Here is a 25905-nt window from a genome sequence, read left to right on the forward strand (position 1 = left end):
TTAGGCAGCTGGGACTGTATGAGTTAGGCTTGAGGAGAAAAGACTTGGGCATACTGAAAGACACACCAAATGAGGCTTATTTACAGAACAATAGCAGGTGAAACAGTTCAGGTGCATCAACCTGCAGTCATGTGACAGGCAAAATCTATATGTTTAGGTGCAAAGGGCTACTTGCAGAGTCGTATTCAGAATGGTGGACAAGGCAAGTAGATTTTTGGAAGAAGTAAGATTTATTTATGAAGTGGAGCCCCTTTTCTCTGTTCATGTAAAATATGTCCTTGTGTTATCTTCTCTATTGGCCCTCCTTCCTTAAAGTCTTGCCTGAAAATTCCTTATTTAATAATAAAAATTCACCACTCCTCAGCGTTGCCTAGAAGAACATAGTGTTAGTGTAGTAAGTGGAAGGTTCTGTGTGCTCTGTGCTGTGTAATTACAGAACTTATTATTAGCCAGCTTTATTTTTAGGAATAACTGGCAGAGTTTTCTTAGGGTCAGGAGGGAATTTTTTCATGCCTTCAAGAAACGTGTGGTTTTATTGTGATGCTTTACAATTAACATTCAGGTGATGAAGGAGCTAAAATTTACCTCCTGGAAAATGGGAGTCGGACTGAGCATGTGTATGAGCCCATCTGAATTTCAAGTGTGTACTTATGAAAGGAAGTGAAAACGCCTGAAATTCCAGATTCTAAAACCAAATAAGTATACACAGCAGATGCAAATAAATAAATAAAAATCCCCAAACATTTTTAGTGGGTGAAAGCAAAAGAACTGTAGGCTTTTGCATGTGTGTGTGTGTCTGCATGGAGAAGTTAATGCACCCGTGATTAAGGAAAAACATAGCATGCAGGCTGTTTTTCAGTAACAAAAAATGATGATACACAGTGATGTGATGGTAGCAGAAGGCTGAGCATATGCAAAAGCCTATTATTCGCATTCTTTGATAATACTCAGCCTTCTGCAGCCATCTTTAGTTTATTTTCATCTTGAAATATCTCTGCTCTCCAACCAGCAGGTGAACACAGTAGAAGGTTTGGCAATGTTGCATTCAAATGTACAGCTCTGAAAGCAGACTCATAAATCAAGGTGAATTTTATATGAAGGCAGATTTTAATGAAGAAAGTGCTAGCTGATCTCAGCCTCGTTGGGCATTTCAGCCTAGCAATGCAGTAATGCAGATCAGATGTAAATATCATACATAATGGTGACCTATTGATCATTTCGCTGACGCTAACTTGCCTAGGCAGTGTTTTGCAGAAGAATGTGTTGTTTTTGCTGGCTGGTTTTCCCTTCCTGTTTTACTTTCTCAGGAATGCTGCGAGGTTTATTATTAGCTGTTTTCGCCATGATGTCTTAAAAGATTTCATGCATATGCATTTACCGGCAGCGCGTTGATTTTCATTTGTTATTCACAGATTGTAGGGGAGAGAACTTTTGGGTCACCTAATAAGCAGTTCATGTTTCATTAATTGGTTAAAGTTCATACAGCATTCTGACAATGTTGAAGTCTGTGCAGAACAAGAGCATAATGAAATAAAAATTATCTACTCTTCACGTTTTGGCACGATGGGCTACAGAGCCATCTATGACCTTCCCAGTACTGCCACAATGATTATTTAGAATATGGCTATCAAAGCAAAGGGAAGAACCTCTCTTTTGATGTCTTGCTTCAGCTGGTTGGTGTCTTATTCATGCAAGTTGCTTGTTTAGCATCATGCCAATGGAAAGCCTGATGATCCTGCAGTCGAAGCAGGAGGATGTAGGGTCAGTGTTGAGCCCTGGAGAATTAGGAACTGCGAGCTGCCGCTCATGAAGAAAAGGTTTGAAGTGAACATCTTCCTATTGCTAAATTCTCTGCCAATAAAGAGAGCCAATTTTTTACTCTACATGGGATATGGACAGGCAAAGGCATCTGCATGTTGGTCCAAATCCAAAACGCAATGGCCTTTGGATCAAGCCAGATGTGATTAGTGAGAAATAAAAGTTTGCAGGATGGTTGTGATGATGATTCTGCAGATTTTCTTCTTGATTGTGCTGGACAGACTTCCCTTTGTCCTTCCTTCTTTAAGCATAGTCATGCAGTCAAACTCTCTGTACTGTTGCCTCAACTAAGCTAGGGAAGCACTCAAGCACTGCATCTGTTCTAGGCATCACTGCTGCTCTTGCAGACACTAAGGGTCAAATACTGAAGTTGTGCTCAAGCGAAATAGTGGTCTGTGTTGAAAAGTAAATACATGTGAGGGAATGTGAAGTAAAAAGTGAGTGAGATTGCTGTAAATGGCAGTGAAAAATGGAAACTAAATAATTTATGTTTCAGTTTGTGCCTTGATTTTCCAGGAAGACACCAGAAAAATGCACATTAGATTGGGTAGGACTGTGAGTCCTGTAGTTGCCCCAGATTATATAGCAAATATAAACTCGCCTACCAGGAAATGGTAGAATATTCACTTGATTTCCTGGAACTCCAAATAAAATAGAAAATAGAATGAATATTTTTTAATAAATTGAGAACAGTGCTGTTGAGAATCAAATGAGAATGCAGATCAGATATCAAAAGTCTCTAGACACTGTGATCCACACTTAGTAATCACGAATAATTCATGGCAATAAAATATCAATGTGGAGGGTTACGAAACAGAAACCAATTCTGTGTTCAGGAGAAGAATCCTTCTGAATAAAACAACAGACTGAGCATGGCTTCCAGCATTGCAAAATGAAGTGAAGCTCAGGATATAGGAAAGTGGATGTCCATATGGATTTTAAATGTCTCTCTCTTGGCGATGGTCATTTTTACTGCCACTGAAAATCACACCTATTTTGTAGCAGGGAGACAGTCAATGGTTCTAGTTTAAATGAGCTCTAACTGCTATCAATGCCGGAGGAATGTTCGTCTCAGTCAACCTTGGTCTCTGAGGACGTTTGTTTCTTTCTGCCATAGAAAACGTAGGGCCTTTGTGTCCTATTGCTTCATTTAGTCTGTTACTACTTCAACAAAAATTGGCTAACCCATTTATTTGTAGTGATCGTAGCACTTTGATAGCACTGTGATAAGAGCTTTGTCTTTTCCCAATGGCCCTGTCACTGTGCATCATGCAGGTCCCAGGAAGTGGCTGTAAAGTTGAGATGTAAGCCAGCAGTTATGAATCCCAACATAGCCAATAAGTTACCAGCAGCCTTCCTTAAGTATTTGCTTGAGCTGCATGGTGTTTTAGAGAGAGATTTAGCTGATGTAATCAGCTGGAATAAAATAAATACACACATATATACAAATATAGTAAATCAAATTGAAACATAAATTTTGTTCCCAATAAATTTCATGTCTTACAAAGACTATTTCCTCTGAACAAAGTGGCATTTAAGAACATTAAGTGCTTGAATGGTAGAGTACACATTTTTAGTACTTACTGTGAGTATGGTATTATTTGAAAAAGAATAGTAGGGGCAGGGGGCTGTGTTGGGAAAGGAGCATTGTGTCCTTTCTTGTATGATCCTGCAGTCGCAAATATCACTTCAGGGGACTCTCAATTTGCATGATGCATGCTAGGAAGAGAAAGTGGGAGAGCTTACTGATGGGGAAAAAAGGATTAAGTGGTGCATCTCAGTCAAACTCTATTAGTGTCTTTTCTCCCCTTTATATCATTGGGTTGAGTCAAATTGAGCAGTCAAGCGTGCCTAGAAGTGTGGGTGTCCAGGGACAGCTGTGCCTGTGGGGCACTGCGCATCTCTTGGAGGTGTCCTCACCCCAGGGCAGGATCAGCTCAGCAGGCTGCTGTGTGCGTGTCACAGATATCACCCTCATGTTGATGTATTATTTAAGAACAGGGGGAACTGCCAATCTGAGCAGTTTCCTTGCTCCTGTGCCCTCTGGGATGCAAAGCAACTGCTGCCAATGGTCCGCCAAAGGAAATTAGTTCCCCCTTCATCCATTCTTCATGAAAGCTCTTTATTAATTCACAGGACTGTTATTGCTTTCTGGGAGGTGAGAATCCACCTTGCTACCCTTTGCCTACCGTTTTGTGAGAGTCCAGCCTTGTGGATGACTTTTTGCTTTCTTTCCTCTTTCAGCAATATTGAGAAGTTTTAAATCATGCTGGGGTTAGATGCTTCATGTTCATCCTGTTAGGTTTTCTGGTTTTGGCTTAACCTTCTCTCCTCCTCCTTGTATGACCAGGTGGATCTGCTTTGCACTCAGGTCAGGAATATGGTCTGCGCTGTTCTCATAGTCTATGCTAGTCATCATGGATGTTTGCACCAACGTTCTTTAGGGTTGCGTTGCAGGAGTTGTGATGATGTCTGGGCATGAACAAAACAGATTTGTAGGTAGACAAGTTTCGTGTGATTTTGATTATTTTTTTATTCAGATCAAGGAATCAGTGGAAAAAATCATTCAGGTTTTTGAGCATATGACTTGCCATTTCAGACCTGGACAGCTGTGTTCAAAAGTTCATCTGATTTTTCCAGCTAAACTAGGGGATCTAATAATTGATATCACTTTTGTCTTGCAATTTTACCTTTTTCTGATTTCTCGGGGGTTTACTTATATCTCCCCTACCCACTCACCTGTGCTGAAAGGAGAATTAAATGAAGAACTCCAGGAATGGGGATAACAAAACCACACTGCGTGGAAAGCTGTGTACTTACATGACTTCCCTCTACTGGCCAGAACAGGAATATTTCAAATATGCCCTAGTCCCATTTGCTAAAAATTAATGGTTCTCTCTTGTTCCGGGTTCTTGAAGTGCTTCTTCCCTCCTCATCTCCACAAAGCTCTGCCTGGCACTGGTATGCACAACACTCACAGTGGGAAATCCTCAGTGCCTCTAACATATGGAGGAAGAAAAAATTATGTGTTTGTAGAAGAGTTTAAAGGGAGCCATGAAAGCAGGGAGCTAAAAGTAAAGGCAGAGGAGAATATTGGACAAACAAACACCAGAAAACGTAAACTCGGTGTTATACTTGGGAGTTGCCTTACTATTCATCTGCAATATCTCCACCAGCAAATGATAGATATTAGGTAGAATTCTAAAGAAATGGAGCTGCATACATACAAGATAGATAGTTGTGTCAGTTGTGTTCAGAACTGAAGCTTGCAGAAACGTTTCAGCCATTGACACCTTCCCCCAGTGCATTGTTTTATGTGCACAACAAGTTTGGCATAGGGAAAGCAGGCACAGTTCTGCCTGCACTCTCCTGAAGACAGGGGGATTCCTCATTAAGTCAGCTCTAATGCTGTCCTGAGATTTGGCACTAAGCATGTGAATAAAGGAAAATACTGAAAATCAGTGGAGGAATGAATCTAGATGGACTGTGTCCCAGAGCCTGCGAGAACCAGCTAATGAACAACTCCAATTACCTTTATAAATATCACAGACCTTGGGCAAACTCCCAGTACCATGAAATGCAAAGGTAACACAAAAGCGTTCGTAAGAATGCAGGCCAATTTCCTCCCAGCTAATTGAGTCATTTTTAAGCTCCTCTAGTGCGATGCACTAAAGTCACACAAGTAGCTTTAATAACTCTGTGTGAGAAACACCATTTGGATTTGGGGATGAGACAAAATATCTGCTAAGTGTACGTTCACAGTCAATGACATATTCCTCAACATTCCCCATTCAGCAAAGCATATCAAGGGAGTGTTAAACCCCAGTTGGTCTTTAAAATTTGGCAGTCGAGGTCACAGCAGAGAGTGAAACCAGGAGAAACAAATGGGATTGATTCGTCTGTGCTTTTAGTTACAGTGATGGAAACTCATTGAAACAAATCTGTGTCAGTGTTAATATTTGAAACCTGCACTAATGTTGGAAAGGCAACATATCACATACTCTGATGAGATGAAAGGTGCTTAGGTGGAACTGACAGCTGAGTTGGGACCATGATGCTGAGAAGGAAGAAATCAAACACGATCACTTTTTGCACAGTTTCAGTATTAGCAGATGAAAGAAAAGCACCAGACTGAGCTGCATACGGGCAGATTCTCAGTTGGTTAAAAACTGCAGCTTCACTGGTCCATAAACTTAAAGAAAAGAGTGTGCTATAGGTGTCTGAAATAATCTTGTGACATGTAAGTACAAATTGGTTTGGACAGGAGCGCTGCTGCGGAGATTGAGACTTGGCTAATGGACTGTAAACATCGGGCAATTGTTAATGGGAACATACGGGGCTGTGGGGAGGAGTTGTTTGGGGCACTGCAAGCAGAAATGCAAGGTTTGGATTTATTTAATATCTTCATTAATGAGCTTGGAGAGGGTGCAATCAGTGTGTTAATTAAACTAGCAGAAGAGACGAAACTAGAAGGTATAGAAATAATCGAAAATGACCTGGAGAGAGAGAAATGTAGAGAGGAAATAACAAGGTAAGATGCAGCATGGGGAGAAAACAAAGCAATCTTGAGGAAAATAATCAAAAAGCAGCAGTTTAGAGGGTGGGAGATACTTGGAAAGCAGTACAACTAGGAGAGATTGAATAGAGCTAGCAGATGGCAAATTATGCTCAGTTTTAACTTTTATTTCTATTTTTACTACATCTTTTTTTTCTTTGCACCACTGCAGCTACACCTTTGCAATTCTCAGCTAAATGTAGTGCTGCAGGCTGGCACTGCTCTGCATGACTTATGCTTGTAATTCACTGCCATAAGCGGCTCTGAGACCATCCAAAAGCTCAGGGCTGTAACTGCAGTGATGCAGGGAAAGCTGCCTGAAACGGAAGCCCAGTATGGCCAAACACCTATAGGTGATGCTCTGCACCCAGCGTGTACTATTTAACCTATTTGCTGTTTTAGAAAGCAGTGACTGTACATCTGGTAAGTTGATAGCATATCCAAGGGCAGTTGCTAAACTTCTGTGGTGATGCTGCTTTGTGTGTGAGGGACCCAGTAAGCGGAGAGGCTCATGCACCAAGACATAACAGGTTAGCACAGAGACAGATGGCACCGTCCCACACAGCTGAGGTCATGTCTGCTGTATCCTGTGCACCAGCTATATTGGGAAGCAGTCTAGGGCAGCAGATAATTTTCCTTTTGTATCTGGGCACCACATCATGGGTGTTGCCACCACCAAACTGGTGTCAAGCCAGAGGTAAATAACGTGCTCAGTGCTAGACACCTGCACTTGCCAATGGGAAGACTTCCATTGACTGCAGTTCCTTGTTAAGAACATGGATCTTGTTCTAAGCAGGGACACATTTTTGCCTTATTATTACAACATGCAGTTCGTTTTGTCATCGTACCCATGCTTAAAGTCAGAGATGTGCCAAAGTATCTTTCTGACAATGGTCCTTTATGTTGCCAACTCCGAAGGTTTTTATAAGCTTTAAACGGCAGTAATACAACCTCACTCCCTCTCAAGTATGGGGATAAAATAGCTATTTTCAAACAGCTATAGAAAGCTGTAGCTATTCATTTTCTTATAATTGAACGTTAGTTCCGTTGTTAATCTGAGCACATCTACAGATGCTGGCATCATTTGGGGGCTGCTTAATTTATTTACCAATAACAAATTGGTGAACAAATAATTTCCAGTCCAAAAATACGGTAAGCTTCCATCCCAGACGAACATGCAATCATAAGTTTAGTGTCACAGTGGGATTTCTTTATATCTCTTTTTGAAAGGAAATACCTTCTTACAGAGAAAATAGATTCTTCATCTGTACATCTACGTTCCCCTTGTAATCCTGCAAACAGCCATGTTGAATCTGTTGGAAAAACTCAATGCATAAAGCCTGGCTGGTGCTACCTTTGGCTTCAGTGTAGAGATTTTGTAAAAACATCGGGTAGGACAGTTTGTTTAATGTAGTGCACTAAGCAGATTGTTAAGAAAGATCCGACAGAAGGATTATTACAGTCTTATAAGTCACTCATAGCTTGCAGTAAATACATGGGTCTCATAAGGTCCTTCTGACAGCTTTCCATCTTTGCAGCGCAGTTTGTAATGCATAGCTTGTGAGACACAGCAGTGCTGTGGCATCAGGTTGATCACAAGAAAGGGAGCATGTGGGTGGGCCAGACGTCATTTGTTTTCCTGGTGTTGAATTTTGCTGAGAGGTTATTTTAGTTATACGGTTTATTTTATTGAAACACAATTATTATGCTAATTATTTCCAAATTTACTGGTTAATTATAATTCTGAGCTCTTTACCTTGGTGCTTCCAGAGGTGTACAAGCTGTGGGAAATGTTTCTTAATATATTTTTGCAAACCTAATTCATTTGGCTAATGTTCCTAGAGCACAGAAAGTAATGTCCTTTAACAAGAAGGCACGGCTAGCTCCATGAAACGGCTGATCTGTATCGAAAAGGCATTTTGCTCATTCTGATTTCACTGCAAGAAACAAACGACTTTCAAAGAGCACAGAAGAAACTAAACGTTGCATCTTGCATTCATTACACCATTGCACAATTCCCTTAAGCTTCCATTTTCCTGAGGGGTGAGGGGGAGTAACGGCCCTCCAACTTTTGCTACAGGATGCTGTTTCAGGAAAACTGGAAATGCTACTTTAGTTCGTTTCGGGCTAATTGTGCAGCTGAGTTCAGTGGGAATTCTGTCCCTGATTTCTGCAGATGCAGGATGCACATGGGATTGATTTGGATGTTGCCAAGAGAAGTGGCTTGACTTCAGAGTTTCTGTTTGGTTCCGGACTTTTATTTTTGACCTTTGTCTATGTCTGCAGTGGATGACGCGGGTTAACAGTGACTGGAGTTGTGACCTTTTGTTCCTTAGTGCCTGTGCTCACTCTGTGAGGAAGAAAAAGGGGAGGATATGGACATAACCCAGTGTCCAACATTGTAAACAAGCTTGAAGATGGAAACTTGGGGCTAAGAGCTAGACGGGGTGGTTTGAAGCTCTCTGAGAAGGTCACCCAACTTTTTCTTTCTTTTTACCTTTTTAAAGGGGAAAGTGTCATGGGTGGAAGTGGAAGAGTTGAAATATCACTTAGCAAAAGACAGTGGGGAAACTGTTGAGCTGGGGAGAAATCTTTGCCCCGCTGACTTCATGGGGACTGCGGTGCTGTGTAATTGGTGATAAACCTATAAAACTTTTGGGAAACCCACTGACTCTTCCCTCACAACACCTCCAAAACAGAAAGCAGAAATTTGGAGCTCTATGCAAGCACTGAGGTCTGCATGATAAAATTAAGGAAATCTTGTCATTGCCCGTCACCCTGTGCAAACTACATTCACTAGATAGCCTTTTTTTTTTTTTTTCCTGCTATCGGTTATATGTGTATCAGATCCTTTTTGAAGCTTCCTTTTCATATTACCTTGCTGAAAACAACAGGGAATTCCTTTTAATTGGGCATGGAGAGATCTCTTCTAAGTGAAGTTTTGAATTTTTCATGATTGTTTATTGAAAATTGAAACATTTGATCTGTTTATGCATGTAGGAAATGTTTATACAGCTTTTACATGCAGCTGTAAGATGGGAGTAGTACTGAAAGTCCCATACTGTTACATGTGATGATATTTTGATACATCTGGGAGAATGTAAGCAAGTAGGTCAGTGGATTATGACTCAATGATTTGGAGCAGAGGCAGAATTTGGGGGAGTAGTGGCAAGGCTTTGCTGGAGAAAAAGCAACAAATGGAAAATATGAATGATGACTTTGGCTAAAAATATCAATGGTAAAAGCGGAACAAAATTAAATGTATGCATATGGCCCAATGCAATCAAGTTTAACACGTCTAATGCTTGGCTTTACCTTGGGAAAAACAGCCTGTGCGTGTATGTCACTGTTTGAGTTCCAGACGAAGAGCAGCACGTGAGGGGATAGCAACAAATTTTTTGTTAGCGTGTTTCAGTTCTAACTAATTGCTAACGTAACAGCAAGAGTGCTAAGTGATTCTTTATGCATTTCTGTTAATACTGAAATACTCAGTTCTCTGCTGTGCTCAGCATAGGCATGTTATTCACTGGTAAGATTGGACCTTTTGATTAGTTGACAGATCACACGTAATGTAGAAAGCTGCTGGCGTTTTACATTCTCTTAAAGCTATATCCATCCTGGTCCATCTCAAATTCCATTTTGACAAGGCAGAGCTCCCAGGCTACAGGACGTTTTTCATATGTTAGTCGTATGGGAGAAGCTGAAGTTGAGCCTGCTTTTGAACAATCCACTGGGATCTGTTAGTGCATGCTGCTGGTGTATCTTCTGCGATAAAGTTCCTGAATTGAGGTCAGTGGTGAATAGACCAGAAAAAAATGAATGATATCAAACATGTTGTGATGGTATGGCTCATCCAGGAAGGATGGAAGCAGGTAAAAATATTTGATTGATGCACGGTGAGTTTCTAGTTGTTCATTGAATGAACCCTTTTTTTCTAACCACCGCACACTGGTTTTCACAATAGCTAAGTTTCTGGTCTCAGTTCTGCAACAACCAGAATCTTCTTTCTTTTGAAGAGGTGATGGGACCGTAACGAGAGCCTGAAATCCATTTCTCTCAGTGTTTAAAATACAGCTGAGAATGTCAGCTTAGTTACTGACAACACAGATAAGTCCCTACAAAGGCAACTTTCCCTTTGGTACTGACAAGTACAGGTGGGAGCACCAGTGGGTGCAGCTGAGTGTTTTCATCCCACAGTGACTCCAGCAAGGTCAGCTTGTTGGGAGCCTCTGACCTTGGTGGTGTATCTCATATAGTGCTGGCAATACTGTCCAAAAGGAAAGCTGTTGGCCATCTCTGTGCTGTCACAGTAAGGCCGAGCAGGGCAAGAGCCAGGGTGATAGCTCTGAATGAAATGCACAGGGAGATGTAACCACAGAGCTTCTCTTCTCACACAGAGCGTGCATCAGTATGTGTACGTTTCTATAATTTGCTGCTGCCTAATTTTCCTTCTTCAAAATATCAGGCAATTTCTAGGGCCAGTCAACCTAATCACTTATTTATTAAAATGAGACAGACAATAAGTTTGTACAGGGAAACGTGCCGACAGTGCGCATTGATCACAATGATTTAGGACTGTACTGCCTCCGCAGTTTTTCCAGAGACAAATTCCTTGCAGCTAATTGCATTATAAATTCTCTTAAACCCTTTTCAGAAGGTATTTCCCAAAGATATAAGCCCTCAATAAAACAAAACAAAAAGCAAAAAAAAACCAAGAATGAAAACGATAAGAGCAACGGAAAAGTTGTGGGTTTTTTTTCCCTAATGAAATGTTATACAAAAGTAAGACAAGAGATAAAAAAAAAATATGCAAATAGCGTTAATTAAATGCTAAGTCTGCTGTAAGGGACTGGTCTTAAACACCGTGGGACTTGTTGGAATTCACACAGATTTTCCAGTTGAAAGCCAAGAAAGATGAATCCTGAGGTTTTTGTCTTTAGGTCGAGATGGTTTGTGCCATCCCAGGTCAGGATTTTGAGGCCAACAAATCTCAAATTTGAGAGGTTGTAATTCTGACCTCTCTTGAGTCTTAACTCTGCCGAAAAGGGAGCCAGACAAGTCCAGGACCGCCTCTGGGTGTGCCCAGGGAGTGTGGCAGTGGGGATCAGCCTGTCCTCTTGCCGTGGTGGTCCGTGGCCATTGGGTCACACTGCCTTTAGTGGGCATCCTGAGCTAGCGACGCTGATAGGAATTCTTAGACATCGTGTACAAACACTTGTTTGTTTTCCAGAGAGCACTTCCCCCAAAGACTCAGTGACAGTACTTAGCAAAATGAGTTTTTGCAGGCGATCTCAATCATTTTTATCAAGCTGGGTCAGAAAACACTGAAGCACAGAGAAGTTAATTGAATTTCCCAAGGAAGCATAGAAAGCAACAGAAAACTGAAACCGGCTTCCTTGTTTGCCAGCCTCCAGCACAAACCAGCAGACTCTTGCCTACACTATTTTAATATTTCTTTGGGTGACTGGGAGCAAAGCATGACATTTCTTTTCTTCCTTTCATATTGAAAAATTCTCATTCCTTCAAAGTATTTGTCATTTTGAACATGCTTGTACAAACTCTCTCTTAACTCCTACAAATGCTGTGCTGTAGGTCCAGGCATGGAAAGATCCCAGTCAGACCAGGAGGAGGCTGGATCTCCTCCTGTTTCCACATACAAGATGTTTCATGTAATGCCTGTTCCATAGAAGTTTTTCAGCTATTCAGTAATTAAAGTGTCTTTATCAGGGTACTTTTGCCACAGGGAAGTCTTTCCTCTTTATATCTTACGTAAAATGGGGAGGCACAGTTCCCATGGTAGCTGTAGAGACTGATATTGGATTAGAAGAAGGTATCTTCTTTTCTTCCTCCTCCTCTCCCGCTCCCCATGCAATAAAATTGCTTGATTAAATAGAAACTGGGGCTTGAGCTGGGTTGAGTGTGAGCTGTTTGTGGAACTAAGGTGCAGTGGCTTCCCCAGAAGTACCGGGGTAGCAGAACAGCCATTAGATCCTGGAGTGGGCACCTCATCTGACTCTCCATCTCTCTGCTCCAGACAGGAGATGCGCTCATACCTTCCCTAAATGTGCTGTGCCTCGATCACGAGGATGCTGTAGCAAACAAAGCCTGTGTTGACCCTCAAATCAAAGCAGTGAGTTCCCTACTGTACTGCATGGCAAACCTTAAGGATGTGCATAGGAACATTATAGGTCAGAGACAAGAAGTTGAAGCCAGGAGCTTGTTGAAAAATGTTGTTAGAAATGGTGTTAGAAATGTCTACAACCGAAGTTATAGAGTGTAAAGATGAAAGAGAAAGCTTCATACAATCACTGCTTCTTCCAAAATGGGATTTTATCCTTGTCCCTAGGAAAAGCCTGGCATAGCAATGGGTTTTAATCTGGGGATAGGGGGGGATGCTGGTGTGAAAAGTAACAGTAATTCTTGCAAAAATCAAAGGGGGGAGGAAGGGAGGGGGAAAAACCCCTCTACATTTTTATGTTAAAGGGGTGTTTCTGGTTCTTCTTTTTATGCTGCTGTTGACAACGCTTGTTTCATGGTTGTTGAAGTATTTTAAGTCATTTTAGTTTTTCCAAAAGTGACCATGATTTGTTACTTGTACTGTAGCTGACAGAAGTGACACACTTAATATCGGGGGGTCCAAACCTGGATATCTACCAATGGAGATGGAGATCAGGTAAATGCACACCTGCTCTGCCAAAGAGAAAAAGCTGCCGTTTGGCAGTTGTTTGAGAGGGAACTGCAGGCCGCAATGTGAGCGCTTTGAAAGAGGTTAGATTGAGCACTACCATTAACCACCAAGGTCGTGTAGGCCCAGCATGGTTCTGTGTGACGTTGACGTTCAGACAACATGCCATCACCCGGAGACTGCGGGTCTCTGCAGAGGGCTCTGGGTCGTGGCCCTAGCAGTAGCTGAGTACAGATGGAACACAGTGAGGAGACCTGGCAGGAGCTGTGGTCCCTGCAGACTGCCCCATAGTGACTTCAAGGGGCCATCTTACTCTCCCAGCTGGAGGGAAGGCAGTGGTGGCTGCAGCAGAGGCTATGCTGAAGAAGGCAGGTGAGAGGGAGGTGTCTGCAGGTAGAAAGCAGTAACTGCGTCACACCGTGGCCATGCCTGTCATTCCCTCTTTTCTTTTACAGACACTTAACAAGAACAACTTGATACCAGATGACAGGACCAACTTCTACCCCTTGCAGCAAACCAACGTGTACACGACAACCTACTATCCCAGTACACTGAATAAATATGACTACAGACCGGAGGCCTCTCCTGGAAGGACCTTTACCAACAGCTGATGATGGACAGATCCTACAGGACTACATCACTTCCTATATGAATTTTTTTTATTGATTTTGTGGACCAAATACTGGCCCAGCCTCTAGATGTAAATATTGTACAGTAGGGTCTTTTTTTTTCCTTTGGTTAATTGTATTTCTTGTAAACAGCACATCTCCTTACAAGGACATGGACCATTCTGCAGAGCTTTTGTGGCTGTTTGGTTGGAGATGGCTCTCACTACTGCAACTGTTTATGGCTGGAAGATCAGCATCACTGTCCAAGGCTGATGTCAAGTAGCTGGCTGTGGCCATGCCACCACGCAGCAGTATGAGTGCATGTGGAGTGACACAGGAGGCGGCCTCCTGGGGCAAGGAGCATCCTTCCTGGGACAGAGGAGCAACAGGGCGTAAGATGATGCACAGCGCATGGAACCGACCACGCAGGACTCCGTCGTGCCAACAACTTGAAGAACGTTTTCCTTTTCATTTCCTTTTTTAATTTTGATTATTTTTTTTTTACAGTTTCTGCAGGAAAAAAAAAGAAAAAAGAAAAAAGAAAAAAAAAAGTAACTTTCTAGGGCAACGTTCCTGCATCTTCAACAGAATCTTTTCATACTGCAGGAAATAATCTCCACCGCCTTCTTTGGTAATATGCAATTGAGCTGGTAAGAAACAACATACAAATAAAGTGCATTACCCAAAGAAGCTTTCCAGAATGTTTCCAGTCTTAATTCAAAGGAAATTATACTGGCAGTGAGATACTGAGGAAAGTAAACGTTGGAATAACATCGGAGACATGAACTTGGAGTGCCTAGCAAACAAAGATGTTTGTATCACTGGAAAAAAAATATGATGATTGCCGCACAAGAGCCATAGGCTTTTTTTCTTCCATTCTTTCATTTTGCTTCTGACACAGTGTTAACTCTTTTTGTTCTAGCTTTGATCCTGATTGTGTCCGCAAGGAAAGACAACATTGGAGGCCGTGCTCTTCTCTGTGGGAAATCACCATGCTTTGGGCTAATTTTTACTCTTCTTTTATTGTCTGTTTTTAGTTTGTATACTTTTCAAAGAGTGAATAATTCTGACTTTAAAGGGGAGAGTGTTTTGTAAGGAATGTTTCCATAGTCTGACGTGACCCAGAAAGTCTGCTGCACATTCTTATAGCGTCTTCCAGTCAGTACTCTATGAAATAGTAACACAGCTGAGTAATGTGCATTGTTTGCCAATATTTCCTTAATTTTTCTGAACAAAACCAACCCAACAAACAACTGCTGCTGCAGCTATTGAAGTGAATTGGGGCAGTAGCGTTATTAAACAATATATACAGCCTTGAAATGTAATTTTGTGTACGTGTGTGACTGTGTCTATGAGAACTGTATTATTTTAATGCAGAAGCCATGTTGTTTACAGCCAGATGTTTGTCTGACATAATTGTTTGGCAAAAAGGAAACTTATTGCTGGTGCTTAATGTACAATTACATCAAACGTGTTAGCAACGTGAACAAGTCAACCACTGTTATCATTCAGTGTTTCTAAATATTTATAACGAACTCCTGATGCTAAGGATTTTAGAATGATGCAATACCAAGCATGAGATAAAAGTACACCCCGAAATGCGCATGAGCTCCACGTAGTCCTGAGCTTGGATGTGTTGTCTGCATCTTACCCGGACGACTGCCATGCCCGCGCATGGCTGTCAGCTCAGCTGTGTACTGAGTGTTTTGTCTTTGCTTTCTTTCAGATTTTGCCATAAGTCAACAGTTTCTCAGTGCTCTTCCTTTGCAGTTGCTTGTTGGAGGTCTGGCTGGGGCCATGTGTTCTTCTCTTTCATGCAGATAGCCAGTAGGAAATGAAGAAAGGCAAGTGCATTGCTTTTCCTGCAAGGAAAAGCCAACATGGCTCTATAAGCCTGTGTTACGATTGTTTGACCGGAAGGCAAGCATAAAGTAGCCTCCCACTTTTAAATTTCTTTTTTTTTTTTTTTTACTTCAGTTTGCAGTGATTGAAGGCTGTAGGATATTTGTAATGAAGTGGGGTTATTTGCACTGCCTCAAGGATGCCTTAGGCTTGGTGCTTATCATTTCCAGCAGCTGTTCTGAATCAGCAGCTCACCTTGCTTCTGTTTCAGCTTCAGCAGGTGAAAGAGAGGGAATCAAACTGCCTACTCCCCACAAAACACTGGAAATCTTGGCTGTAAGTCACTCAACAAACATGTGGCCCAGGGGCTGAATGCGTTTACTTTGCGGACTGCCTGGCTGGAATTCTTCAGCTCCCAGTGGAGGAGTCAGAAGAATATGGGACTCCCACAGTCATGCTCACTGTTGTGAAATTTGAGCCACCTCTGAGCTTCCCTTTCAGCACCGACACATTCTGCCGTCATCGTGCACATCACAGAATTGCAGCTGGAGTTTAGGGGTTGTGAGTGAGTCAAATCTTGCAATTTTTTTTTTTTTCATTTTCCATTTTTCCTTTATGTTTTTTTTTTTTTCCTTCACTTTAAGCATTTTTCCATGCTTGGCTTTTTTCCCCAAAGAAAGCTCCCATGTAGCAGTTGAAGTTACTTAAATGTTCAGCTCACCAAGATAGGTCATTACTGCCATTGTGCTCAGAAGGTGGATATTTTGTCAGCTATTGGAGGACAGATGCTTTAAGGGTAGCGCATATGGTTACCACTTCATTGAAATGCTCCTTCTTACCAGCCCTCTAAATGGACCTAGTTCTTCTCTTGCAATGGGCAGTCACAGCAAGGGTCTGTTGGCTCCATTTGAGCAGAATGCAGAAGCCAGGAGAGAGCCAGGAGAGAAAAAGAGAGAAATCAGAGCACTTATTACTCAATTACTGTTTGCATGAGGGTGCAGTTATTTAAGGACCATGTTAATATGATGTGAGGGTTGCATTTTGTTACGAACTCTCTAATGTGTGGCAGGTTAACGATACAAATACGTGACATTCTTGCTGTCCAAGTAATACAGCAGTTTGATCACTAGATCTGCAGTATCTGTAGCAGGTTGGACTCCTCCTGGTTGCTGCTAGAGTTTAAGAGTTCCTAAATTCAGCTTGAACTACACTGGAAACGCACTTAATTGGGACACACTGCTTCCCAATGAAACCATCCAGCTCTCCTTTTTCTTTCACTTCTGAGAAAAGAGGAGACCCCGGGTGGTCACAGGGTTGGTCTGGAGCCATTGGTTCTGAGGAGGATTCAGGCATACAGCGCACAAAACACAATGGACAAAAAGACAGTGGAAGTCTGACGGCCCAACTTTCAGCAGAAACACCTATAGTGGGATGTTCCACACCCAAATATGTGAACTGTAGAGCTAGTGTAGGAAAAGAACGTGTAGTGTGCTACCACCACTGTTCTTAATGCCTTACTTGTAGAAAAACAGATAACAGAGTTTGCTTTTGGAAATCAACAGAGAGCAGGAACGGAGTGCACATCTGATGCAGATAATTTGATGCCCCCAATGTTAATCTGATGCTGAGTCCACCTGGGAAGGAAATTGCTGTCCACTGAGATTGATTTATTCTTTATACCAAATGTAGTGGGGGGAGAGTTTTATATATATATAAATATATATATAAAATGTAAATGTAAAGTTTGTGTAACAACTTGCTCTTTTTTTGTAATAGTGTATACATCTATCAGTGGATAGGTACAGTATATATTTATAATATATACACACTATATATATATAGCAAAATGCCTGCAGAGGAAACTTAAAATAAGAAAGGCAGTGCTGGTATTCAAATGCCATAGGGACAAACTGAAGGAAAAAAAAAGTACAAATCTAGTGTCCTTTCCATTAGGAGGTGACAAAATATGATTTTGAGGTAAATGAAATATAATTTTTTAATTGAAAAGAAAATTGATTTTTCTAGTTAGAGTGCTGATTCTCCCCTAAATCATTCTGGTTAAGAATGACTGAGGAAAGGATTCTCATTACTGCTTATATTTTCTGAATAAGCCTCCTGAATCTCTCATGTGTATCACTCTGTTGTTTTTGTAATTATAAGTAGGGAGTAATTGTGCAAAGAAAATTAAAATAGCAAGTAGAGTAACAAATAATGTACCATTAGAGTAAAGCATAAACTACTAGAACTGGAACAATGTCATCTTCCATGTTAAAGAAGTTAGCAATTGCTTTCTGAGTTATTGATCAGCATTATGAGACTGGCCTTATAGGGACACAAAGAAGTTTAATGCAAAATTTAGGGTCGAAAAACCCTGAAAACCAATGGCTTTTGGATTCAGAGAGGGCTCCAAACAAGGCTGGGGTGCGGGGGCAGCACCCTATGGCTGGGTGCCCCTTCTGAGGAAGGACTGGACTCATATGGGGGATTCTTCCCTTTCAGCTTGTAAGCAGAAAACCTGAGAAGGCTGCAAGGGCAGGTTTGGGCTGGGTGAGCAGATCCACAGGTTTCGGTGCTGTGCTATCGCCTTCAAAAGCGACCACAAACCCCCTTGTGGGGAATGGGTCCTTGTGGGGTCATCTAGCCTCAACCCTTTTGCCCTGAATTCCTCCCTTTGGGCCACTGCTTCTGTTCTGCTTCAGCTGCAAACCCAGTCCTGCCATGGGAGGTGCATGCGCAGTTTAAGAGCAGCATTTGGCTTTCCAGAGTCCCCATCCCGCTTTGTTTTAAAACCAACCCACTGCAAGAAACACAAATGCCATGAGGCTGCAGCTCCACTCCCACAGAGGCTTCAGGGTGTGTGAAGAGTGAGATGGGGCCGAGTGTGTGATGGAGGTGGGGCACAACGGGGACAGGGCTGGGGAGAGACACGAATGGAACTCTTGTCCCAAACAGAAAACCTGGAGCGTGTCGCTGGACTCTGCAGTGGAGGCACATCACCCTTCCTATGCAATTGAACTCGATGGTACTTTAGTATAAAGGTGACCTAGACTGTAATCACTGCCTTTAGACACTGTGAATTTTTTTGGGGTACTCTGTATTTTTATATATTGTACAATGTAAAGAATAATTCAGAAATAAAACAGAACAACCTGGCGTGCTTGTGGGTTATTTCCCTGCTGTGGGGAGCTGCTTTCTGCATGATGCACCCAATGGGGCGAGAGCAAAACTCACCCCAAGTGCAGATACCAGACTTGGGGACATGGGGAGCAGGGCATGCAGCCGTTGCAGGCTGGGTGTGCTGCAGCTGCTCCTCATCCCCTGCACTGAGATGCAAAGGGTTCCAGAAATCAGGGGGGACACGCTCTGATTGAAGGATGATCATGGCCTCTCACTGCGGGATGTTATAGTTCCGCTTGCATTTATTAATCAAAGTAAAGACCATGAAAAGTGACAGAGTCAGGAACATTTTAGTTTATGTTCCGATGCAGCTCGAGACTTATATTGAAGTTTTATACAGAAAATTACACCATAATGTCATAAAAAATAGATTGGATTACTAATAACCTGAAACGTGCTGCACCTGCATACATAATACTTTAATCCTACTAAATCATAAGCTATCATTTGGGTGTTTTCATGTTCTCAAGTGTGCATACAGGAATTTCTTTTCAATGCAGACCATTAAAAAGTAATTGAGAGGCACAAGATCAGTAAAAATAAACTTGCTGTGAATAAGATGATTGATTTTTTTTATCCAGTTTGCACCAAAACACAGAGGGGGCACTTCTGAATGGTTTTGTTTTGTAGCGAGACACCTCTGCGCACAATTAGAGCAAAGCAGCACGTCGGAGCCCACTTTCAATTTCCTTGAAATCTGTCTACCGCAACATTTTTTCCTAGGTGATAATTTGATTCATTAACATAACAGCTTCACTTGCAGCCCTGGCACAGTTTGCTCTCCCACCATCACTCCACATCCCAGCTGTACCAGTTTAGTTTTCAAGTTCTTACCAGTGTAGGAAGCAGGGGTGCTCCACATTCAGTGCAGAGGCTTTGCTTGGAGCAGCAGCTGTAGAATGTCCCAGCACAGGGCTGTTTAGGGCTGAGCACGAAGAACACCAACAAAGGAGAAAACAGAAGGCTCAGTGCACTCCATTTCTACGTGCCCTCCAAGCACCCTGCCAGAAATGCTCTGGGGGGTAGATCACCCCCCACACACACCCTGTCCCTCTGCATAAATCCCTTTTGCTGTTTCCCCCTCTTTCCCCCCGCCCCCCAACAGGGAACTCTGCTGAGTGCTTTGTAACCACTGCAAAATGGGTGAGTAAAGGTGTGTTAGCACCAAATGACATTATCAACAAACTGTGCCAGACCAACCTGATGTCCTCCGCTGAAGAGGCCCCCGAGTCCTGCCTCTGCTTCCTGTAGGGACAGCTGTGGCAGTCGAAGATATCTGTAATGACACAGTGCCTACAGGTCTATGGGATGGCTCCAGGGGGTTCTGCATCTGACCTCACTCCCATGTTGTCCATCCCAAACTTCTGGTCAGAGGCCCCAGACCACAAACTCCTTCCTGCACAGTTCCCAGTGCTTCTCCCTCTCCAGTGTACGTGCAAGACTGCACGCTCTCAAACACACAGCTCAATTACCAAAGGCTTTGGAGAGTCATTAAAAATGCTGTTTTGCTAACAGCTGAAATGCATTTTGACATGTTTTCTTTAGTTCATTCATAGAACTTCACTCGTGTGGAATTGTCACTGCACTCTGCTTAGCAGCCAAGCTTCGGTTAATCACAGCAAGGCAGCTTTCAGGACTGCCCCACTCCACTTCCAAACACCAAAGCCCCACCACAGCCACCTCACCTCATTCCCAGCACTGAGGTGAGGACAAGTAGTGCCCTCCTCCAGTCATCAGACATGGGGAGAACCACAGAGCCCACAGCTATTGCCCACTGCTGGGGGAACTGCAGAGTGCTCCGCTTCTCTGCACCGGGTAATGAACCACCTCCAGCAGCACCGTTTGATATTTCTGTGATGTGAAGCATCAATGGCCACGGAGAAAATCATCTCTGCAGTATTTAATTTACTGTCACAAGCAAGCGCTGCGCATGAGAGGCAAAGCACCGATGCGCTCTTATTGCTCTGGCAGCAGCCACGTTATTGTTTTCTGCTTTCAACATTTCTTAGCAACCACAAATTTTTCATAGGGCTCTTCACGGAAATTCTCTTTTTGCTGCACCCCATTTACATGCTCATATTGCTGTTGGCTTCACTTGGACTGGGACCTCCTCATGCTGTGGGGCGGCCACGTGGCAGATGCCAATGGCTGGAAAGATTAAATAAAAAGCGGGCAAAACATCTCCCAGAGCAAGGCTGAGCAGAGAAGGCTTGCCAGCTCAGGTCTGAGCCACGCCCTGGCCCTAATCCCTCCAGCACAGACTGCTGCAGCACCGTGGCAATAAATGCGCCTGGGAGCAGTGTGGCCTCCAGCTCCCATATATAGGCTGGAAAGAGGTTGCTGCTAAGAATAGCTGGGCCCAGCTCCTCCCCACCACCAAGGCTGACAGAGATCTTCCCGACACTGAGAGGAGGTGATGCTATTTTAAACTTGTCCGTGGCTGGGATGTTATTGAAGAGCCAGTCCTAGAACATAAACACGGATCCCAGTTGGGTCTTGTTTCAATCAGGTGAAGAATAAACACGAGCAAAGGGATGATGAAGGGTGGCCCTTCCAAAATAGCAAACCAGACGGCTCCCAGCATCTTGAGACAGGAAACCAGAACCAGAAGGTGATCTCTGCCCCCAGGGATGGGGCTCAGCCCTTCACACTGAGGATGCTCCACTGTGCAGCGGTACCTGCAGCACTTTTCATTGATTTTATAGCAGAAATAAGTGATTCCCTTGGGGAGCCGTATGAATTAATGAACACTGATGGCAGCACAGCTGAGTGACTTCTTTAATGTGCAACAAGCAGTATGTAAAGAGACACGCACATCACGGCGAGATTCCAGTGTTAAACAATACAGAGGGCGTGTTACGCTGACAGGTACATGGTGGCTTAAACATTATTTTCTGCAAAATAAAAAGTATTTCACATCAGAATATCACATACAAAAAGTAGAATTTGCCCTAAAATAAAGTTATATTAACCCATTTTAAAAAATTACAAAAGTAAAACGCATGCCAACTGCAGTGAAGTGGGTCGCAGCAGGAGTGCAGCTCAGGACGGAAGGCCACAGGGCTCAGGGCAGCCCACCCAGCACATCCCTTTCTCCCACTGACCTCCCTGACCAAGCCCAACAAACCACTCGGTTGAGCACGAGATGCTCCTAACATACCAGGATCCCAAATGGAAGGCAGCAGCCAGCGCATCTGTGCAAATATTTGCTTTTTGCTGCTTGTCAAAACTTTGGGCCAAACTACATTTCCTCCTCTATTTATTAGTTTCATCTGCATTCAAAGACAAACTGTAAAAATTACAAGCAGATTGACAACATCTGATTTTCACTGCGTCTGCTGCCTCTCACGGAACCCGGCTCCATGCCCTGAAGTGATGATCCCTGGTGAAGTGAGCAGACTCTCAGCTGCCTCCGACACCAACTTCACAGCAGGAACAACCGCAGCCCCACATGCATCCAGTCAGAAGCAAGTGCCACAGCCTGGTGCTTTAGGAACACTTGAAACAGCAACACTACCACCAAATCCATATACTTGATACAAGACCCATACAGGTGTAACCAAATCTTGCCAAATTATTACCAGAATCCATTATTACAACAACAAAGAAAATCTAATAAAATAAGCCCTGAGTGCTTTTGTTTTTTTTTTTCCCTTCAGATGCTAATTGACATTTGAATGTGATCTAAAGTAAGAAATAAGGATTAACAATTAAAAATCTGCTGTCAGAGCAGTGCAGGACAGCTAAATCCATTGTGCTCATCGCATAATCCCTGCTCATATTCCAGTCAATCCTCACAAAGAACAGCACTTCCCTTCCCAGTAACAGCCAATATATGAATACCAATCCAGTTTATTTATTTTAGTGTCTAGGCAATGCATTACTATAGGATAAGCCAGAGATTAATAGCTCTCTCAGCACAAAACTTCACGTTCTATGGGGATTTGATCAACTGACAAGGTACTGCAATGCTGAAAGGCCCTACAGAAACCCCTCCCTCCCACATCAGCCTGTCCCCTCAGAGCTACAGACACAGCATGGGATTTTCCAACCCATGTGAAGGTGAAGACGTCCCGCTTTCACGGATGGTTTGGAATAACTCAGCAGATGCTGTGAACCTAAGTCCACACCACAAGTAAGCCCTATCTGTTTGACTTCTCAAGTGCAGGAGCTGGGAGCTCTTCACCACAGTCCCTGCACTGCCACCGTGACAGGGAAGCACGAGGGAACTCGGCAAAGCGATGGATTCAAAAGGAAATTCATGGTTAAAAACAGCAAAGAGACAGTAAACAGCAGCATAAGCAGAGCCAGCTCCTACTAAATCCATTAGCAGTATGAAAGCTAGCTATAAAAAAGCCAGCAGAACCGAATTAAGAGTTATTAGTAAGGCAAACAGAAACAGAAGAAGCAGACCAGAGTATAACTACTTGAAATGAAGATCTCTTAAAGAGAAGAAAATGACCGCTGTGCTCCTTCCCAGCATTTTCAAAATAAAATGTCCATAGTTATGCGTATTTTAGGGGGCTCTGCACTGCTGGGTAAAATTGCTCTTCTGGGCCATTAAGAGAAGCAAATAGAAAAAATAAGAAATATCCAAGAAATAATCCCAAAGCTTCAGTTGGGTTACTAACACAAAATGGACTGCTCCGCCATAGGATGCTGGTCCTGACTTACCGTTGTTGGTGACCATCAGACACCTCAGCAAGCACATTCACAGTCCCCACCTCCTGTTCCAAGCCAGACTTCTAGTCTAATAAGAGCACAGCACCTGAAGACTGCATGTCTGGAATACAGGGTACTCATCAACTTGAAGTCATGTGGGTGCCATCCTTTGGCGTTCACTCCATTTCCATCAGATTTCAATCCGATTTCCATTAGATGTTCTGGGAATTCAGGTTGAGGCCTGCAGGCACAGCAGGTCTCCAACAGAGTCTTCTTGCACTGCTCAGCTCTGGGCAGCAGTTTGGTTTTCTGTGCAGAGGTACTGAGGGCTGTAATTAAGACCACACATTACAGTGCCCAAGACAGATGCACAAACTCTACAAAAGTTCAGGAGAAGAGTGAGTAATTCACAGCAAATCAGGAGAACACTCAACAAGGTTTAAAACAAGACCTTCAGTCTCCCTGACAGTAAGAGTCTGGATCTGGCAGCACTGACAAATATTTTGAATTGTTCACTGCTTTCTGGAACAGAAGAGGAAGAGGTTATAGTCTGAATGCTGCCTCTGGTGCTCCTCCATCTCAAAATAGTCTGGACAGCAAAAAGATTAGAAACCTCTGTCACTTGGGACAGTGCCTGAATGGTACAATTTTCATCTTAATATAGCTACAGTAAATTGCAGAAGTAGAGCTCTGAAGAGCCATCCACGGGTGCAATTCTGCCATGACAATGCAACTCCAATCAAATTCTTGGCAAGCAATCCTAGTTTTCAGAAGACAATAGGTAGCAGCAGCTACTGGATACTGAAACCATTCCAGGCACTGAAAAGTAGTAAAAAGAAGCAGGGTGGTTAATACCATCCATCTGAAAAACAACAAAAGGAGATGCCGGTGGTTCGGAATATGATGGTTAGATTGATTAAGTTATCTCTACATAGGTCAGCTCCATTGTCTGCAAAGAGCCACTTGCAAAGGGAAAAAAAGATCATTTAGTAGTCGGTACAGGCAATGAACTAAGTCAATTTTCTGTTACTTACTACAGTAAATGCATCCATTGCTCAGAAAACATAAGAGCAGCTGCCATGAGACAGCATGCTTTATTTTGCTGCACAAATACACTCCTGAGTTGAAGGTATTAATGGCGTATCCTCTCTGCTAAATGAGAAGAGAATGAATGGATACATGTCTGAAAGGTAGTGCTCAGATCAGGTTTTATTTGAGTGAGTTTACAGTGTCTGTATCACTCAAGAAAGACAGAGAAGAGCCCCACGTAGGAGCAAAGGGCGTTTGATTCAAACTTCTATTGACACAGAACTCTGCACACCAACCTCCTCCAACACGTGCATGCGCTCCGTATTATAAAACAGCTACAGTAGGAAGTCATTCACCCCATGAAAAGAAAATTCATGTCACAGACAGCCCGTGTGTGTATTTTCATTCACGGCAGTGACTGGCTTAGCTACAAATAGTGGCATACCTACCATCCAGAGACAGGAATATTTAAAATAAACCTATGTAAACACATACCCTTATACAACTCATATATATATTTATAAAGATATGTATAAGATATATATAAGTTATATTTGTGTATACATAGATATAAACATGCAGACACACTCGCACACCTAACACAAAGCACAGCACACACATACAGGGAATATTGTAAATGATGATGAACTGAAATATAAGAATAGAATTAAGAAATTATTAACAAGTTTAAAATTGAGTTAAAAAACTATTCCAAGTGTCTTTAATATTTACGTTCAAGTAAGGGCCACAATGACCACCAACTAGTTCTGATAAAAAGAGCTGGCATTATGTTTCCGTGTTATGCCAGAACTCATGAGATATTTCTCATTGTCATTTCGCTATCGGGGTGCCCCAGCAAACTATAAACATATTTTAGGAAACTGTGATTTTAAAGACTTGGATTAACAAACAGTATTGCTTAGGCACCCTCGATTGTAAACTAATCCTAAAAAAACATGCATATCTTAAGAGTATCAGAAGAGAACGACCAGGACTCAAATCCACATCCACACCAACAGGACTTAGCGGTGTGAACAGGTCTTCACAGTAGAAAAGAACAAAAGGCAGTACTAGAGATGGAGCATGAAGAGGTGAAACAGTGGCGGCTTTTTATAAGTTTTAAAACTGCAAAATTTACCAAAAAATGACTCTACAGTAAACTTCTGAGGTACCACAGATGCTGTGTGCCCATACAGAACCATGGTGGTATTTCAGAGGCAAGTGTTGTGCAAGTCACGTTCAGTGGCAGCTACAGCTATCGTTCGGATTATACACGCACCAGAGTGACAAACACACACCTAGCAGTGTTGCAAGGATTGTTTTGCTATTTAGTATGGCTAAAAGCCCTGGTACCAATGTCTTATATCAGAAATCACTTTATTAGAATGTAAATGTAGTGTACAGCACCAAATTATTTTAGCTTAACTGTTTAATGGACACAGTATATAAATAATTGGCAATTTAGAAGACAGATCTTTAAAAAAAAAAAAAAAAGATTTCTCCTCTTTTTTTGTCCTCCTTTCCCTTTT

The 25905-nt window shown here is 42.5% G+C and overlaps 1 protein-coding gene and 1 long non-coding RNA gene across 3 annotated transcripts in view; one reads left to right on the forward strand and one right to left on the reverse strand.

Moving 5' to 3' along the window:
- SEMA5B (semaphorin 5B) overlaps positions 1-18655 on the forward strand; it is a 248368-nt gene extending 229713 nt beyond the window's left edge. The window contains exons 24-26 of one of the 2 annotated variants that reach the window (XM_042877571.1): positions 12408-12503; positions 12977-13046; positions 13514-13597. In XM_042877571.1, the coding sequence (XP_042733505.1) occupies positions 12408-12503; positions 12977-13046; positions 13514-13521 (174 nt within the window). In that variant the 3' untranslated portion in view covers positions 13522-13597. Of the gene's footprint in view, positions 1-12407; positions 12504-12976; positions 13047-13513 lie in introns of both variants that reach the window. The other variant, XM_042877572.1, reaches the window with a different exon arrangement.
- LOC122183555 lies at positions 14183-25895 on the reverse strand. The gene is made up of 3 exons (XR_006180282.1): positions 19886-25895; positions 19520-19610; positions 14183-16409 (listed from the first exon to the last, which is right to left on the reverse strand). It is a non-coding gene; the product is annotated as an uncharacterized LOC122183555 (long non-coding RNA).
- Between the last annotated feature and the right edge of the window lie 10 nt (positions 25896-25905).

This window comes from Lagopus leucura, unplaced genomic scaffold, assembly GCF_019238085.1.
Source record: "Lagopus leucura isolate 7727_CA_CO unplaced genomic scaffold, USGS_WTPT01 Super-Scaffold_100019, whole genome shotgun sequence".
Classification (NCBI taxonomy): Eukaryota; Metazoa; Chordata; class Aves; order Galliformes; family Phasianidae; genus Lagopus; species Lagopus leucura.